This window comes from Capra hircus, chromosome 29 (assembly GCF_001704415.2).
Source record: "Capra hircus breed San Clemente chromosome 29, ASM170441v1, whole genome shotgun sequence".
Classification (NCBI taxonomy): Eukaryota; Metazoa; Chordata; class Mammalia; order Artiodactyla; family Bovidae; genus Capra; species Capra hircus.
This window is the reverse complement of record NC_030836.1, coordinates 11,424,102-11,444,353: the sequence shown is the minus strand read 5'-3', so window position 1 is coordinate 11,444,353 and position 20,252 is coordinate 11,424,102. Positions and strand designations below refer to the sequence as shown.

Below are 20,252 nucleotides of genomic sequence, written 5' to 3'. Positions count from 1 at the left end.
CTGAGACCCACGGCCCAGCAGCCAGGCACAACAGTAACTTTTCAAAAAGTCTCCAAGTGTGTGTGTCTGGCTGTGGGGACACACAGCAACCAGATGAGGATGCCGCTGCACCAAGCTGACTGTTCTAGGAGAGATGGCACTGTCGGCAGATGAGCAAGTGAGGCCCTGCCACTATGTGACCTGAGTGACTCGCTCTTGAAAATTTTGAAAATGCCTCTGAACACACCCAAAGGAGGGATTCCAAAAGAATAGAGGGGGGCCAATTCCACAAAAGCAGAATATAATATAGATTCTCAATTACCCAATGGACGTCAATAAGGAGGCAAGAGAAAACAAAGGTCTTAGCCTTGGTCCTTCGTGAATGGGCTGGATAGCTTTCATAAAGTTCACCTGTATATTACACTCTGCAACCAGAACTCTGCACACTGAAGACAAGGCAATCTTAGTGAAAAGAATGACATCTGCAAATTCCCTGGTGGCCCAGGGGCTAAGATTCCACACCTCCAATGCAGGGGGCCGGGGTTTGACTCCTGGTCAGAGAACTAGATCTAACATGCCGCAACTAAAAGATGCCACGTGTCACAACTAAGACCCAGTGCTGCCAAATAAATAAATATTTTAAAAAGACAGCATGTATTCAAATCATGTCTCAGTAATGAAAATCGTTTCCGTTTTCCAAGCTCTTACGCTACAAAAGATACTTCTCTATGTACATTGCATTCCTTATCTTGTTCAAAACTCTTCAAAACCCTGAGAGATAATTGTTAGATTCCACAGATGTAGAAAGGAGATTCTGAGAATCTAAGTGACTTGTGGAAGCTTACCGAGCTAGGAAGTGACAGACCCAACCCTGAAACTGGGTCAGATCAAACCAGTGCTGGTAACCACCACTCTTACTGCTTACAGGTCTCCAGGATTCATAGCCCATTCTAGAATATAAACTCCTGGAGACCAAAGGCCAAGTAGAATTTAGGATTATCTTTGAGTCTCTCCCCTAAACATCCTCTACTTTTTTTTTTTTAATTACTAGATTTTAGGACAGTAAGAGAATTGGATCAGGGAAGTTCTGTCAGTATAAGACCTCTCTCCCCCACTGCCCACTGGGTCTGAGCATCCTTTGTGGAGGCAGGATTTCAGAAGCTTCCCCTGCCAAGTCCTGAGCCTGCTCTTCGGGGAGAAAATGATCAACACTTGGAGCCTGAGAGTCCTTTTTGAATTAAGTGTGTAAATCTATTGACCATATTCATTTTTTGTAGAAGTGAAGCTAGGCACTCAGGGAATTTTTTTTTTTTTGGATCTTGGTTTCCTGCCAGGGACTGAACCTACACCCCCTGCTGTGGAAACAAGGAGTCTTAACCACTGAACTGCCTGGGAAGTCCCAATCAGGAAGAATTTTAAAAAGATGTAACTGGGCCTTTGTCACCCTGCTTATTTAACTTCTATGCAGAGTACATCGTGAGAAACGCTGGACTGGAAGAAACACAAGCTGGAATCAAGATTGCCAGGAGAAATATCAATAACCTCAGATATGCAGATGACACCACCCTTATGGCAGAAAATGAAGAGGAACTCAAAAGCCTCTTGATGAAAGTGAAAGAGGAGAGTGAAAAAGTTGGCTTAAAGCTCAACATTCAGAAAACAAAGATCATGGCATCCGGTCCCATCACTTTATGGGAAATAGATGGGGAAACAGTGGAAACAGTGTCAGACTTTATTTTTGGAGGCTCCAAAATCACTGCAGATGGTGACTGCAGCCATGAAATCAAAAGATGCTTACTCCTTGGAAGAAAAGTTATGACCAACCTAGATAGCATATTCAAAAGCAGAGACATTACTTTGCCAACAAAGGTCCGTCTAGTCAAGGCTATGGTTTTTCCTATGGTCATGTATGGATGTGGGAGTTGGACTGTGAAGAAGGCTGAGCACTGAAGAATTGATGCTTTTGAACTGTGGGGTTGGAGAAGACTCTTGAGAGCCCCTTGGACTGCAAGGAGATCCAACCAGTCCATTCTAAAGGAGATCAATCCTGGGTGTTCTTTGGAAGGACTGATGCTAAAGCTGAAACTCCAGTACTTTGGCCACCTCATGCGAAGAGTTGACTCATTGGAAAAGACTTTGATGCTAGAAGGGATTGGGGGCAGGAGAAGAAGGGGACGACAGAGGATGAGATGGCTGGATGGCATCACTGACTCGATGGACGTGAATCTGAGTGAACTCCGGGAGTTGGTGATGGACAGGGATGCCTGGCGTGCTGCGATTCATGGGGTTGCAAAGAGTCGGACACGACTGAGTGACTGAACTGAACTGAACTGGGCCTTTAACACATGAGACCCAAGAGTTTAATGACTTGTTCAAAGCTAGCTTCTAGTAGACATGTTTTTACCTACTATTTAGGGTTTCACTGGTGGCTAAGGCAGAAAAGAATCTGTCTGCAATGCAGGAGACCTGGGTTTGATACTTGGGTTGGGAAGATCCCCTGGAAAAGGGAATGGCTACTGATTCCAGTATTCTTGCTTGGGAAATTCCATAGACAGAGGAGCCTGGCAGACTATAGTCAATTGGGTTGCAAAGAGCAGCTAATACTTTGGGTATTTTATTATGTCCAGGAAGGAAGAGAAGGGAAATAGTTATGGGCAAGGCTAAAAGGACACTCAGACTGTAAAACTGAGATCAGTGTGAATGCATGAGTATGTTCATTCATTCAACAGATATTTATTATTGAGCAACTATCTATGGGCAGTTTTTTATTTGTGTGGTTCCAAAATGCATGATTGGAGAAGGAAATGGCAACCCACTCCAGTGTTCTTGCCTGGAGAATCCCAGGGACAGGGGAGCCTGGTGGGCTGCCATCTATGGGGTCACACAGAATCGGACACGACTGAAGTGACTTAGCAGCAGCAGCAGCAACATGCATGAATTTCAATGACTGTGGTTTAATTAAGGAACAGCAGTTCCCTAACAACAAGATTCAAATTTCAGTTACCATAGTATATTAACTGTGAGTAAGTGAAGTATCAACTTGCTACTAGCTCTTTGGTCAACAGTCACTACATAGTAACAGATGCACGTTATGTTCTCCAAGACTTATCAGGTCAGTTCTTCCGAAGTCTGTTGGGAATGGGTCACTTCAGACTTACTGTTCAGTTCACATACAGACAGCAAAGTATGTATTTGTTTTGCTTCCTCATCTCCTGGTGAGGAGCAAAACCCACACGACATTTTACAGAAATGGATAATGCAAAGAGGTAATTTGCCAACGAAGATTGAAGTGCAGCAAAGAAACAAACAGTGATGATGCTGTAAGTGAAATTCAAATGGAACAGTGGACTTTCAGAAGCCATAGCTGATCATGGGAATATTGACACTGCCACCCTTTGAGAAAAACCAGATACATAGTCAGGGGAACTTGACCAAAGGCAAACTTAGGAACATGAATGAAGAAAGTGGTTGGGATGAAAGGATGAAGATGTCCCAGAGGAAATAACACTGGCAAAAAACTGCACATTAAAAGAACTCTCAGAGATATTTCATAACATTGAAGTACAAGGGATAAAAGGTTGGAAGCTGATCCAAAGCTAGAAAGGACTGTGTGACAACTCACTCAAGCATAGAAAAGCTGCTTGCTCAGTATCTTAGCCAATGGTACTTTTCCCCCACTGATTATTAAGATGTCATCTCTATGATCTCTGCCTATGATGCAAAAGCAAAAACTGCCTCTATTATGTGCCAGGCATCAGAAAACACAGTCCCTGCCCTCTTGGTGGTCTTAATCAAACAAATTAATTCTGAAAACCTGTGATTAATTGTTCTGTTTAATGAGGGTGTTGGCTTAGCTCAGAGCACCCATTAGGGATTTAGAGAGAAACTGTGGGAAGCTACTTAGTAAGGGCGGGGAGGGGGGTTGAATGTGGAAAGAATAAAATACAAAGGAAATGTTGGGAGGGGGTGCTCCCAGTCTGAAGAGAATGCAAATCCCCCGGCCCAGCAAATCTACTTCCTGCCCAGAGGCCCAGTGAGGAGTGACTCTGGGCTGGTTTTTAAACTGGCTGCCAACAGCTCAAATATAATGTCAGATACATATTAACTGACAGCAGAATGCAGAGATACAGGTTAAGGTTCCTTCTCAAAATAATCCAGAAACTGAAAATGCTACCAACTGCCATTCTCAGCCAACCTGTGTGAGTAAATTTCTTAAAACCAGTGCAAAGTGTTTGGATGCAAATTTCCAAAGCTATGAACATGCAAAGTAGAATCTAAGGCTGCAAAAATACATTCTTCAGGAAATCAAGTCACAGGAATATATGAAATGATACATCTGGTTTTAGGCACTGGCTGTGATTTTTAAGTCCGAAATGTATATTATGTTGGGTTGTTTTTTTTCCATCATAAAATTATGAATTTTCAATGTATGGCCCCTACCAAGGAAGATGTAAGTCTATAGGCATGTGGATACTCCCAGGCACACAACTGGTAAGAGGTGGACGGCTCGTTAGGACTCATCGCATCCAGCCTCTGCAGTCAAATTTTTAAAAAATGAGGTCAGTTTAGTCTTAGGTGTGCGTAAGCTCAATTACTTAAATCATGTCTCACTCTTTGTGACCCTATGGACCATAGCCCACCAGGCTCCTCTGTCCATGGGATGCTCCAGCCGAGAATACTGGAGTAGGTTGCCATTTCCTCCTCCAGGGGATCTTCCCTGACCCAGGGATGGAACCCCTCTTATGTCTCCTGCATTGGCTGGTGGGTTCTTTACCACTAGCGCCACCTGGGAATTTAGTCTAGGGAGGCCGGTTGTCTACCTCCGCAGTCAGATTTCTGCCTCATAATATCAACAGCCAACAATTACTGACTGCTGTGTGCTAGGCATAGTGCTGAGGAGCTTGTTTGTTTCATTTTTTGTTGTTGTTTGAATATAGTTGCTTTACAATGTTGTGTTAGTTTCTGCTGTACAACAAGGTCAATCAGTCATATGAATGCATATATCCCCTCCTTCTTGAGCCTCCCTTTCAGCCTCCCCATTCCACATTTCTAGGTCATCACAGAGCTCCGAGCTGAACTCTGCTGAGGGGCTTATACTGGCTTAGCCAAAAGGTTCATTCAGGTTTGTTGTTGTTGTTGTTGTTGTTTAACTGAATAAACCTTTTGGCCAACCTGATACATGAAGCATTGCTTCTTTAAATCCTCACAGATCCATGAAATATCTGTTGTTAGTATTACCATTTTACAGATGTGGAAACAGGCATGTGTTATTCAGTCAGCTTCAGCAAACCATGAGGGAGCTACAGTCTGAAAGCAGGCAGAGTGATCTGAGCTGACATTCTTAACTACTAAGTTTGTTGGGGAACCAGACCGGAGCCATGGCAGGCTCGACAGGTTGCACTAGGCCTAGGTTTTGAATTCTTGTAAACCTGGGTCATGATTCCGGGAGACTACCCCCTAGGAGGGTCCCACTCACCCTAGGATGAAGGGCCTGAGTTACTCCATCTTGTAAAAGAATTCCATCCTGCAAGGTCCTGGGCCAAAGAACTTTGGACGTTACCCAACCTGAGCCCACTACCCATAGCCAATCAACCCTCAGATTACCTAACCTAGCCCCACTGTACACGAGCCAATCGGCCCCTAGGCTAAACCTTCTGACTTTACGTTCAGGAGCTTGTGATTTACCTTAGAAGTAAAAATCAATCAAGAATTTACACACAAATCCTACGGATGGAAGTAACCAACCAGTTATCTGTCAACTTAAACACCCTCTAAAGTGGCCAATCAGTTATCCTCTTGCCTGAACATCCCCTTTTGTACCCTTTTACCTGAATAAATTCCCTATAAAGGCAGTGCAACCCAAGACTCGGGGCTCCCTCCCTATAGCCACTGCGTCAGTGGTCAGTGCCGGTGGGAGCCCTAGCTCGAGCTAGCAATAAACCCCTTTATGCTTTTGCATTGCCGTGGACATCTTATTTCTCTCAGTTTTGGGGACTCGGACTTCAGGCATAACAAAGTTAAGAGTGTTAATAAATGACTTTCGCTGGATGTTTAACCCCCTAAATAAGGTGATTATGGTCGCTGTCCTTGAGACTTACACAACTAATTTTTCAATCTTACAAGGTAAGTAATGTCATTCCCATTTTACAACTGAGAAAACTGAAGGCACAAAGTTCCCTGGTTTCCCAAGGTTGCATGGCTTAAAAGTGGGATTTCAGCTTTAAGTCTCTTGTTTCTTTCAGACCTGTAAGCCCACCTCCCTCCCCGCATTAGAACCATTCTGTCTCTCAGCAGACTTTGGCTATTGGAACAGAACTTGCATGCATCACATATCTGATCTGAAATCAGTGTAGATCCAGGCATTTCTGGAACCCATTTAAGTCAGCCACAAGAATTTCACATTGCTAAATCTCTCTCTGGTACACAGTATCAACCGTCAACTGCTCACATGAGGCAGATTTATTATGAAGAGGCCAGCGGTGAATCAAACTTGTGGAGTGTGGTTCAGGGGCAGCACTGAGGCACAGGGAGAGAAAAATTCACTGATTCTTGTTCCCCCAGAACACAGACAGCAACAGACGAGAAAATGAACAGCCTTAAGGAGATGCCTACAAGCAGTGGGTGCTAAGAAAAGGCAGGCGTTGCAGTTCTAGGGAGGGAGAGGGGAGGGGCCTCTGCTGTCCTCTTTTCATAGCCCTGGCCATGATTCCCCACTGGTCTCTCAAGAGAAATGGGTCTGAGAAAAGCCGCACGGTTCTCACCACAGCTCCTTAGCCAGTTTCCAGAGGTTTTCAGCATAGCAGGCAACTGCTCCCCAAAGTCAGCTCTGCTCCCCTCTTCCTGGCCGAGTCTACGGTGTATCAACTCCGCCCGTCAGCACACACTCCTGACGCTCTTGAGTTGGGGCCAAATCCTCTGAGGAGTGAAGCAGGTGGGGCCGCCTGCTCAGGCTAGTGGCAGAGCTAGTTTGAGATGCTTTGCAACACAAAAGGGCCAATTTAAGAGACGGGATTACTTTCCCCATTCCACCCTTTTAAAAGCAGTTACAAATCATTTTCCAGATGTTGACTGTTTCACTCACCTCTCTTTCTTTCTTTTTTCTCTTCTCATCTAAAAAAATGCCTTAGTGCTGGAAAGGTAGTGGACGTGGACGCCTGCCCGGGGAGTCTGCCGAGGGAGCCCAGAAGACTTCTTAACCCCCAGTCCCATCCCACCGTCCAGCTTGGCCGCTAGTATTTGAAATTCCAATACTGAAGTTGCTAGTCAGTATCTTCTTTTAAAATGCAGAAGTGAGTAAACAAAGTTATTCACACTGTAGAGTTAATTCTTCAGCTGGCAGACTGGAATCTGCCGGCTCCCCCAGGCCAGGAAGTGCCTGCTTACATCAGCCTTTAGGCAGGAAGAGTATTCAAAAAGGGATGGTTTAGGGATGCAGAACTTCTAAGTTTATCTTTTTGTGTGACAACTCCAAGTCAAGAAACTAGGTCCCCTCAGCCTGAAGGATCAACAACTCTCCATTTCTTTTAAACCTTAAAATCTTCTAACACCAATGTAGTTTAAACTTATCCTGATATTCCGAGGATGAATAGTTAAAATTTGGAAATTAGAATGATTTTTATTTTCACCTAAAAGTATTTTCCGAATATGCTTAAGGACTTTTCATTTTCACATAGGCTGCAATTTTCTTTCTGTTTTGATCTGTACGGTACATGCATATGAAGCTAAGGTGTAGATACTGCCATTCATGTATTGATTGACTGATCAGTTGCTAAGTAGAGCCTAGACATTTAAATTTCCTCTCTCAACTATTGATCATCATTACAGTTCAGCTTAGTATGGCACTGTTACTTTGCCCTATCTGTTGCTACGCAAATCAGATGTTATGGTCACCATGGTAACCACCTACCCTTTATCCCTGTTACTTCATTTATCAGACTAAGAGTGCACAGGCTCAGAAATCCTATGACTTTTTTTTTTTTAACTCTAATAGAAATCAATCAAACTCACCTAAGATGGGGAGTCATTTCAGTGTAAATGTTTTATTTAAAAAACCAGTTGAAAACATGTTCAGAAACAAATTATCACTGGGAAAACAGAACTAAGGGGTTGAATTGGCTCAACTGCTTGGAGAGGGGTTTTCATAAAATGAGATTATCATTGACACTTCGAACTGGTCTTGATGGAATGGCGGCCTTGATGGGCTTGAAAGTTGTGGGAATCTCGAGGTTTTAGGTTGGGTCATAAAATGAAACAACACGGTCTGTTTAAAGCACACCTCTGGGTATAAAAGTATATTTTTCTCTATGGACTTCTTTCCCACCCCACATGAAAATATTAGGACAAAAAGTAAAAAGCAGAAAAAACTACATGTATATTTATGGCAAGTCCCTTTGCTGTCTACCTGAAATTATACAATATTGTTAATTGGCCACTCTGGAGGAAAGCCCGGCAGGCCACTCTGGAGGAGAGCCCAGCAACCCACTCCAGTATTCTTGCCTGGAGAATCCCATGGACAGAGGAGCCTTGGGGGGCCACAGTCTATCGGGTTGCAAATAGTCCAACACAGCTGGAGTGACTTAGCACAGTATGCATCCTCCAGTACAAAATAAAAAGTTATTTTTAGAAAAAATTTTTCCTTAAAAGCAATACTTTTTTTTTTTTAATTAGTATTGACTGTCAACCATAGTTCTAGATGACAAAGGAATACACTGAAATCAGGTGAGTCCCTGAGGCTGCAGCTAGGAGTCCACACAGAGACAGATAATGAAACCCCCAGAAGGATGAGGGCTGTACAATCACAGAACACGTCTCTATTAAGTACCATTCTTTGCTCGCCATTTCCAAGGCAGTCACTTGCAAGTGGAAGCTGATCACTTTCACTTGCAAAGGCAGTTATTGCAAATCCTGTGAGAGACCACATCCGCCTAAAAGATAACAGTGCATTGAAGAGTTTTCACCAAGAATCCTCTTCCTCTCTCTCTCCAGGTATCCTAAAACATAGTCTGTTTTGGCTCCCAAAACAGACAGTAACTCCTATAGATGAAAAGTCTCTTCCTACCCACAAATGTCTACCTTGTTTAAGACAGGTGTTTTGCCTCTTCCCAGTCACCAACATGGACAGGAAATAATTACAAAATTATTCTCCCACCATTGCAAAATTATTATTTCTAATAGAGAGATTGTGGTCTGCAGGGGCCAAGACTCTCCATTTCCTCTGCTCAGTAGGGTTGAGACTCCACTTTCAAACTGAAAGGGTTTATTTATTTATTTTTATTTGAGTATAACTGCTTTACAATGTTGAGTTAGTTTCTGCTGTAATGAGTGAATCAGCCATACGTATACACATATCCCCTCCCTCTTTGGCCTCCCTCCCAACCCCATCCCCATCCTACCCCTCTAGGTCACCACAGAGCACCGAACTGAGCTCTTTGTGCTATAGAGCAGGTTCCTACTAACTATCTTACACATGGTTGTGTACGTATTGAATGAATTTATTCTTTTTAAAATTAATTAATTTATTTTAATTGGAGGCTAGTTACTTTACAATATCGTCGTGGTTTTTGCTGCCATAGATGGACATGAATCAGCCGTGGGTGTACATGTATTACCCCCATCCTGAACCCCACTCCCACCTCCCTCCCCACCCCATCCCTCTGGGTTGTCCCAGAGCACCAGCTTTGAATGTTCTGCTTCATGCATCGAACTTGCACTGGTCATCTGTTTTATGTATGGTAATATATATGTTTCAATGCTATTCTCTCAAATTGTGCCACCCTGGCCTTCTCCCATATAGTCCAAAAGTCTGTTCTTTACATCTGTGACTCGTTTGCTGTCTTACATATAGGTTCATCATTACCATCTTTCTAAATTATATATATATGCATTAATATGAAGGGCAGGTGTGCTGCAGTCCACGGGGTTTCAAAGAGTCGGACATGACTGAGTGACTGAACTGAACTGAAATACTCTAATGGTGTTTCTCTTTCTGACTTACTTCACTCTGTACAATAGGCCCCAGTTTCATCCACGTCATTAGAACTGACTCAGATGGGTTCTTTTTCATACCTGAGTAACTTTCCATTGTGTATATGGACGACAACTTCCTTATCCATTCATCTGCTGATGGACATCTAGTTTGCCGCCATGTCCTAGCTATTGTAAGCAGTGCTGCAGTGAACACTGGGGTACATGTGTCTCTTTCAATTCTGGTTTCCTAGGTGTGTATGCCCAACAGTGGGATTGCTGGGTTATATGGCAGCTCTATTTCCAGTTTTTTAAGGCATCTCCACACTGTTCTCCATAGTGGCTGTACTAGTTTTGAATGAGTTTATTCTATAGACTCTGCATAGACCATCTTGCCCACCGTGATCAACAAATCTACTTGTTCCCTGGTTGAGATTGTGTGGGGACCAATTTTGAGTGCAATGCTCATTAATAGGCCACACAGGACCCTCTGAATAGACTTGAGGGACTCAAGGACCATCCTGAATAGAGGCTACTGTCCCTGTCGTTCTTAGCCATTAGCAGTGGTCCCTCCCTACTTCCGTTCCCCACTTCCCAGGGCTCATCTGGTTTGCAGGGATGAGGTTTACAGGGAAACTAACACTACAGGATACATTTGTACTCTGAGCAATGAAAACACTGACATCTGGAAGGCCTGGAATGCTCACTGTCACTTGCTGCCCTTTGCCCATCTGCTGGCTGCCTCGTCCTTCCTAAAAGCTCCCAAGTTTTCTTTGTGGCTTTTCCAAAACTTCCAGCCTCCTCCTTGAGTCAAAAAGTCTTTCTCATTTGAGTACCTTCTATGCAAAAGAGAAAAAAAAGGGTAAGGGGCCCAGAGTGCAAGACTATCAGATTTGAGATTTGATTTAAAGCTCAGGACTAGGGAGCCTGGAGACTTGATTCTAGTCTCACCCCAGCCAATTCCAATGGAATGCTTTTAGTCACTTAGTCTTCTCATCTGTCATGCATATTTAATGAGATCAAGCAAAAGGAAGTGCTCTGGAAAGTTAAAAATTTAGTACAAATGTCAGATGCCACAAACCTATTACACAGTAGATCTCATACTATAGTTTTGAGAAGATTTCAGACAAAATCATGGATGTCAGAGGACATTTTCCTTGATGTCATAACATGTTATAAACTTTAGCCTCAAACCTTGATTCCATATCTAATGAGATATTAATCAATCCCCTCAATCCTACCTCCAAACCTTCTTTCTAGAATGTCTGTGTGTTCCTCTTTGTCACCACTGTCATTGACATGAATGAGGTTCTCTCTAAACTGCTTCCCTCCCGCTCATCTTACCTTCTGTCAATGAATTAGCCACACCAGCTGTCACAGAGCTCTTTCTAGAATGGTCAACCCATGTCATCTCCCCTTCGTCAAAGTCTTTTGCTTGGCACCACATCCACTACAGCACAAAGCTCACATCTTAGTGAAACAAGCCACTGCTTCCACAGACTTGCTCTCCTGACAGCCTCTCTTTTCACTGTCTTCTTTCTGAAGAACTAGTGAGTCTGCACAGATAGTTCTTCCTTCCTTTTTGTCCACCGACTCCATTCATTCTTCTAACACACCTTCAAACACTGCCACCACTGGGAATCCTCCTAAACTTCACAGACTGAATTAATGACCACCCTGCTATTCTCGCAGCACCTTCTACACACCTCTTATTCCGATAGTTCTCACATGGGCGTGAAATATTTTGGGTCTTTTTTTTGCTGTAGGTATCACTATTAAGGGGCTTCCCAGGTGGCTTAGTGGTAAAGAATCTATCTGCCAATGCAGGAGACGTGGGATCAGTCCCTGGGTTGGGAAGATCTCCTGGAGAAGGAAATGGCCAGCATTCTTGCCTGGGACATGCCATGGTCAAAGGGGTTTTTAGTCCACTGGGGCACAAAGAGCCGGTCATGACTGAGTGACTGACCACGCACCTACCACTGTTAAGACCCAGTGTAGCATTTCTAATGGCCTGGTTCTACTGAATCACGAAAGACTCAGCACAAATCCATGAACACATCTGACAGCTCTTGGGCAAGAAGCCATCCCTACCCTACTTTCGGTAATGACCTATGTCATAAAGGCAACACCCTTGGCTTAAGCCTGAATCACAGACTCCTCCTCCACAAAACAGATTTGGTTTCTGGGAGCCTGTCTGGTTCCTCCACTTTAAAACTGAACTGAGCAGGGACTTCAGGGCTTATATATCCATGATGGCAAAGTAGTACTGCAGAGTTACTTTGCCCAGGTATAAATCAAGGTGAGTAGAACACTGTTGCCCTGATTTTGATTCTTTCCTTCTATGATATAAGGATAACCATTGTAACTGCTAGATAGGTAGCTAGCTGCCAGGTTACTATACTGTGAAGATCTCTGAATATATTATTGGAGACAACGATAGGTTAGGAATATTTCCACCCAGGAGAGGGATATATAAGCATATCTTTCTTATGCATCAACTTCACAGCAGGCAAAGTTAGAAGGCTTGAATTCTCCTGAAGTTTGGCCTAGTCCTGTTCACTGAATGCTATAAAGGGTAATATTAACAGTTAATTTGGGGACTTCCTTGGTGGTTCAGTGGTTAGGAATCTGAGCTTTCACTGCAGGGCACACAGAACTGAGATCCCACATGCCATATGGGGTAGCAAAAAAAAAAAAATTGTTCTGAAAGTGATTCTTTATACAAAGTCTGAAAGTCAAAGTCGCTCAGTCATGTCTGACTCTTTGTGACCCCATGGTCCATGGAATTCTCTAGGCAAGAATACTGGAGTGGGTAGCCTTGCCCTTCTCCATGGGATCTTCCCAACCCAGGGATCGAACCCAAGTCTCCCACAATGCAGGTGAATTCTTGACCAGCTGAGCCACAAGGGAAGCCAAAGTCTAATGCTGGGTAATTTCCATTCAAATCCAAAGCCAAAAAAAGGAAAGGGGATCTTATTATCCATAAGTTTCATGGGGCATTTACATGACAATTAATGAATCTACAACAAAGGTAGGTAGAGTTATCCAAAAATATATGTCAAACAATAATGACATCTGCAGGGGACAGACAGCCCAAGCCTTCCTGAAAAAGAAGCACCCCTATCCTCCCCAGGTTCATCATGCTTCCTCATACAGGAATTACTCTTCCTTAGCCCCAGAAGTTGGGCATGACAACCTGGGGCCTAGGGACAGTTTACACTTAGGAGTTGTCAAAATTGATTATATAGCACATCACTTTACATTAAGTCCTTTAAACCAGCCCAACCCATCTTCACAATTCTCTGTGAGCTGAAAATTACAGGATCATCCTTCTCAATAATACTGATAAAGGAACTCAGCAAGAGTCAATTCTGTGGAGCTTGTGAGCCTTCATACTTCATTCTGGGCAAAGTAGAATCAGCAAACTTTATGCTTAATAACTGGGTGTTTTGCAGTGAAGCTAAGTTGCCCATTTCTACACAGATTCACTTACTGCTAAATGAACATATGAATATTTAAATATTTGTTGTTCAGTCGCTAAGTCATGTCCAACTCTTTGCCACCCCATGGACTATAGCCTGCCAGGCTTCCCTGTCCTTCATTATCTCCCAGAGCTTGCTCAAACTCATGTCCATTGACTTGGTGATGCCATCCAACTGTCTCATCCTCTGTTGTCCCCTTCTCCTACTGCCTTCAATCTTTCTCAGCATTATGGTCTTTTCCAGTTAGACAGCTCCTCGTATCAGGTAGCCAAAGTATTGGAAATTCAGCTTCAGCATCAGTCCTTCCAATGAATATTCAGGGTTGATTTCCTTTAGGATTGACTGATTTGATCTCCTTGCTGTGCAAGGGGCTCTCAAGAGTCTTCTCCAGCACCACAATTCAAAAGCATCAGTTCTTCAGCACTCAGCCTTCTTTATGGTCCAGTTCTCACGTCTGTATGTGACTACTGGAAAAACCATAGCTTTGACAATACGGACCTTTGTTAGCAGTCTCTCCCTTTTAACTTGCTATCTAGGTTTGTCACTGCTTTCCTTCCAAGGAGCAAGAATCTTTTAATTTTATGTCTGCAGCCACTGTCTGCAGTGATTTTGGAGCCCAAGAAAATAAAGTCTGTTACTGTTTCCATTTTTTCCTCCATCTATTTGCCATGAAGTGATGCAACTAAGATGCCATGATCTTAGTTTTCTGAATGTTGAGTTTTAAGCCAGGTTTTTCACTCTCCTCTTTCACTTTCATCAAGAGGCTCTTTAGTTCTTCTTCATTTTCTGCCATAAGGGTGGTGTCATCTGCATATCTGAGGTTATTGATATTTCTCCAGGCAATCTTAATTCCAGCTTGCACTTCATCCAGCCCAGCATTTCCCATGATGTACTCTGCATATAAGTTAAATAAGCAGGGTGACAACATATAGCCTTGACGTACTCCTTTCCCAATTTTGAACCAGTCAATTGTTCCATGTCCAGTTCTGTTTCTTCTTGACCTACATACAAGTTTCTCAGGAGGCAGGTAAAAGTGGTTTGGTATTCCCATCTCTAAGAATTTTTCACAGTTTGTTGCGATCCACACAGTCAAAGGCTTTATCGTAGTCAATGAAGCAGAAGCAGATATTTTCCTTGAATTCCCTTGCTTTTGCTATGAGCCAGTGGATGTTGGCAATTTGGTCTTTGGTTCCTCTGCCTTCTCTGAATCCAGCTTGTACATATGGAAGTTTTCAGTTTATGTACTGTTGAAGCCTAGCTTGAAGGATTTTAAGCATTACCTAGGTAGCATGTGAAATGAGTGCAATTGTGCAGCTGTTTGAACGTTCTTTGGCATTGCCTTTCTTTGGGATTGGAATGAAAACTGACCTTTCCCAATCCTGTGGCCACTGCCGAGTTTTCCAAATTTGCTGACATATTGAGTGCAGTACTTTAACAACATCATCTTTTAGGATTTTAAATAGATTTAAATATATCTTCATTAAAAAAAGAGAGCATGATACTTTATATATCATAATGCCAGATCAGAAGCCATGCAACCTGTGTCTGAGAATTAAATTGCTTTTTAGAACTCCAAATAAAACAAAACAAACTTTTTTTAAATTGCAGAAATGACACAGATTCATTATAGAAAAAAGGAAGAGAAAAAAGTAGAACAAAATAGCTCAATCAAACTTACAGTTATTTCCTTCTATGAATGTTTTTAACGAAGTTGAGATCACACCGCACAAAAAAATTTGTGCTTTACTATTTCAAATGCTGTTAAGTGCACACATTTTCCTGTGTTTTAACAGCTCTTTGTCCAGCTCATTTTAATGATTCTTTAAAACTTTACTGAGTAGGTATACTGTAAATTACATAACATTGCCCATTGTTGAAAATTTGTGATACAGTATTTCAAATTTTAAGATTGGATGTTTAAGCTATGATGTATATGATTTTCCCAAATAATTTAGATGATAAAACATACTAATAAGGGTCAGAAACACCTAAATAATTTTTATTATATATAGGCTAGTGGTTATGAGTTAATTCTCTAGAGTTAGTATACTCAGTGGCTTGATAGTATGGTTCTGCCTCATCTGAGCACCTCTCTGAGTTATATAGTGTTCACAACATATGAAATTTTCTTATCCACTCAATGAGAATAAGAGTTATACTTACTAGGTAATCACTAAATTAGTGTCATTAAAGTACTTAGTGCAGTGTCTGTCGCACAACAGTCAGTAAATGTTAGCTGTTTAAGAACACTTACTGCAGTTATTAGTATTTTTAATTTGAAATTATTGGCAGTCATTATTGTTGTTATTAGTAGTAACTTATTAATAATATGATTTTGCTGGGGTGTGACTCTATTGTCAGAGAGACCAAATGATATTTACTGATTAATTTAGACCTAACCAATTCTTTTAAAATACATCATTTAAGGAGAAAATAATTTTTCATTTTGGGATATGATTTCAGAAGGCAGCTATAGAAAGTTCTTTTCCGGTGAAGTCACCACTTAATTGAAACAGTCTGTCTCAGGAAAAGACCCTGATGCTGGGAAAGATTGCAGGCAAAAGGAGAAGGGGGCAGCAGAGGATGAGACGGTTAGGTAACACCATTGACTCAATCGACATGAATTTGAGCAAATTCTGGGAGATTAGTGAAAGGCAGAGGAGCCCGGAGGACTGCAGTCCATGGTGTTGCAAAGAGTCAGACATGATTAAGCGACTAAGCAACAACAACAATCTTAAGATTGGTAGAGAGCTAAGGAATAATTCTGTGTTACATCTCTCCTCTTAGTCCAACCAGATTATCAGGTGACTTTCAACTATTCTTGAACGTCTCACCCACTGGGGAACTTCTTACCTACCAAGGTAGCTCTTACACTTAGAAAATTCATTTTATATTGAGCCAAAATATGTCTTGCTGTAGCTTCAATATATTAATAATAAGCCCACACAGATCACCTCCAACGAGCTTTAACACTGAAGTTTCAATACAGCGAATTGATGGGGGAATCACAACTTCTCAAGGATTTACTTCCGAGTTTAAAAGAGGCTGCTGAGAATCCAAAGGCAGTAAAGTCGAGTTTCTCACTACTGGTGAGAAACTGCGAAGACTAATGTATTCATTTGGAGTAGGAAATGGTAACCCACTCCAGTATCCTTGCCTGGAGAACTCCATGGCCAGAGGAGCCTGGCAGGCTACAGTCCATGGGGTCGCCAAGAGTCAGACATGACCGAGCAACTAATGCCGCGCCACACCATGTGTTCATTATTGTGTGTGCTTTTCTGCAAACTGAATAATCTAAAATAAAAGGAAAGCTTAATTATTTTTCTTGGGGAAAGTTTTTCTAAAGCTAGAATTCTAAAAAGGGCTTTTTAAAAGTTCATTTGGAAGCTCCTTGACAGTTTCATGTTTCATCTGGGGAGCAGAATGGGGGACAGGCGGCCTTGGGACAGGTTTTGGCGGAGTTGGTAAGCTTGCAGCTCACCTCTGAGGACATCTGCTTCTCCACAACTGAACCACTTTCTAAAAGGAAGTGAATGCTTAACTATTAAGAAATTGACATCAAATGGCAACCTTGGTACACAAGGGCCTATATGAGTCACAAAATAGTATCTCTCGATACTGTCGGTCGTTATCTCTACAGATTTGTTTTATAGCTGTCAGGCATACATACCATATTCACACTATTAGAAAAGCAGAATTTCTCTGCATAAAGATAACCTGACTGGAGTTGCTAATATTTTTCTACTTGCCATCTTTAGCACAGAAGCTGGTAAGTAGCTCGTAGTCAAAAAATACTCTGGCTGACTGGATAACTATCCATTCCTGGGAGTCACAGATAAATGCCTAGTCCCTCCAACATCTGGTTTCCCTGGGAGCTACTCAGACTTTGGAGACCTGCTGTTTACTCTCTCGGCTCCTTTCTCCCCTTCCACTGCCATCACCTCTTTCCTTCAGGCTAACTATCCCGTTTCCTCGTCTCTTTCTTACAACTCACAGTTTCAGGCCCAATCATCCAAGGAAATTCCAAATGTGCCTGTATTTGTTTGTTTTTAAACAGAGAGGATCTCATTTCTGTGTCTCTAAGACAGAAGAATAAGAAGCTCCTACACTTTCTGTGGAGGTGAACTCATATCTGGACAGCATTCTGTAACAGTAGGGGTTTTCAAATTGCAAATCACAACGCTTCACGGAGTTGTGAAATCAACTTAGTATATCATGATCAATATTTTTCTTTTAAAAAAGAGTAGACATATCAGTGGCTTCCCTCATAGCTCAGATAGTAAAGATCTGCCTGCAATGCAGGAGACCCCGGTTCAATTCCTGGGTTGGGATGATCCGCTGGAGAAGGGATAGGCTACTCACTCCAGTATTCTTGGGCTTCCCTTGTGGCTCAGCTGGTAAAGAATCTGCCTGCAATGTGGGAGAGCTAGGTTTGATCCCTGGGTTGGGAAAATCCCCTGGAGGGCTACCCGCTCCAGTATTCTGGCCTGGAGAATCCCAGGGACTATATAGTCCATGGGGTCGCAAAGAGTCGGACACGACTGAGCGACTTTCACTTTCACACTTTCAGACATATCAAAGGATATTGCACATAGTAAGAGTGTTGTTTCATAAAAATCTAAATTTCAGTTTTATAACTGTGGGTACCTGTGTGTGGTTATGTATCAGTATTGATAGATTTATGTATATTTGTCATACACGCACTTGTAGGGCATCCCAAGAGTGCACAGAATTTGGCCCAGGAATGAGCCTCTAGTCCCCTGCTTGTCCTAGCACCATGGCGTGGGGCTCAAACTACACCAATGTAAGGGGGTGACTTTGTATATGTGCGTCCTGAGTTTTAGAGTAAGTGAAAGTAAAAAGTGTTAGGTGCTCAGTCTTGTCTGACTCTTAGCGACCCCAAGGCTCCTCAAGGCCCACCAGGCTCCTCTGTCCATGGGGTTCTCCAGGCAAGAATACTGGAGTGGGTTGCCATTTCCTTCTCCAGAGGATTTCTTATTGTGAACTGGGGCTTCAAAAGAGTTGGATATCAACATTTGGTTGACTGGAGTTAGGAAGGAAAGATGAGGTCATAACAGTTACACCACATAAGTACTCTCTTTGGTTCACTTGCAATTTCATATGTATTCATTTTCCATTCTACCAAGAGCTGCTGACCAGTAACTGCTGAGTGAATTATTAAGGACCATTAATTTAGTACTCAAATTAGTGTGTTATGAGAGTTTATTAAGCACTTTAGTTTGGCATTCCTCCAGGAGGGCTAGCTGCCATATGGTGTTTGGCTATGTCATACAGCTCTACTGCACAGGCAGAGATGGAAACTCTGAAATTGTAGGGCAAATTGCCTTTTTTTAAAAAGTCACTACATCCTCAATGTTTTCTTGAGTGTGTCATTATTGTGACTTAGTACTACTCTTGCTTTTAATTATATAGTTTTATCAGTATCTCTTCTATTTACAATTTTGTTAACGCTTAGTGATACAATATTTGCATTAAATGTATTTTGGTCTAATACTTCCCAATCCTTAGGCTGCAAGATACATGTATACTCAAAGATAAATCATCTTTAAGCAGGGATAAACATATCCCCCTTGCTAAAGCATATGTAAACATAATCCTCCCCACTCCCATGATTTGTTTTTACAGTCACATTCTTCATCCCTCAGCAGCTTTGTTTGCCACTGGAAATTGAGAGTGATTGGGACAAATGAGACATAGGTTGTTTTTGGATAAAAGTGGACTGAAGTCTAAAAAAAAAATCTGAGATTCACCCATTTTACAGATGAAAAGACTGAGGCCCATGAATATGAATTAACTAATCAAGATTAGCAAAAGTACTTGGATAATAGCTCTGCTCTCCAGATTCTCTCTCACTGCTGTCAATCACTCAGACTCCAGATACAGCCCAGAACACAGAAGTCTGGAGCAGAAGTCTTCCAAGTATGTGCTTAGTCATTTGTTTTCCTTACTATGAGGCTGAACAATATAAAACTACAGATTTGTTAGGTCAAAAGCCTTCAGATATTGGCACTTTCATATGGTTCATGCTAAACAGTGTTATTTTATTATTAAAATAACTCCAGTTTCTGCCACTCTGAGATCCTGATTTTCACAGAAGGAGCAGCAGAGTGTATTTGTTAAGATCAAAGGCTTGAGGCAAACTGCTTAAGTTCAAGACTCAGATCTTCCACTGTTTGGCATGTGCCCTGAGTCAGATGACTTACATTTTCTGTCTCTCAGTGTGCTCAAAAAGGAACAGAATACTATATAATGCTAATGTTATTATTATTATTCCTAAAACTCAACACACTCACTAGTTAGCCAAATGGTCTTACCAAGTTTGGCAGCTTTCTGCACCTGTTCTGAAAGGTGTTTTCTGACACAGAAGTCTTTTCTAGATACAGAAATTTTGGACCCTCTTTTTCGGTAAGACTGGCTATTTACTTGTCCGATTGGCATTTGACTTTACAGTTGTCAATGGTTCTCTCAAAGGTCCTATTTCTCTCTGCAGGCAGCATGGGTTAGTCAGAAAGGCTGAAACACCCTAGCAACAGAAATCAACTGCATGTATGCTTTATTGCTCTGTTTTTACTTCATCTATTTTTGAAAAGTGTGCATTTCTTCTCTAGGCAGGTAAGCTAGAGTATTGCTGTAAAATAGAAGAAAAAAGAAGTACCCAAATTTGAAAAATAGCTTTAACTCATGATGTACCGAAAAGTCAACAATTTAAGGGTAGATCAGAGAGCAGTAAAGTGAATCCAGTGCAACCTGATGCTGGCTAATTACTTCTCTATAGACGGTGGTGTTCAATTTATTGAGCATCTGTGC

The 20,252-nt window shown here is 42.0% G+C and overlaps 1 protein-coding gene across 22 annotated transcripts in view; it reads right to left on the bottom strand.

Moving 5' to 3' along the window:
• The window catches only part of DLG2 (discs large MAGUK scaffold protein 2), a 2,364,981-nt gene that overhangs the window by 275,709 nt on the left and 2,069,020 nt on the right, over nt 1-20,252 (bottom strand). Inside the window, exon 1 of one of the 22 annotated variants that reach the window (XM_018042836.1) lies at nt 7,061-7,081. The exons of 20 other annotated variants lie outside the window; for them this stretch is intronic. Coding sequence is in view for 1 of the 2 variants with exons in the window: in XM_018042833.1 (XP_017898322.1) it covers nt 6,741-6,777 (37 nt within the window). In the remaining variant the exon portion in view is untranslated. Of the gene's footprint in view, nt 1-6,740; nt 7,019-7,060; nt 7,082-20,252 lie in introns of those variants that run through there. One more of the 22 variants, XM_018042833.1, reaches the window with a different exon arrangement.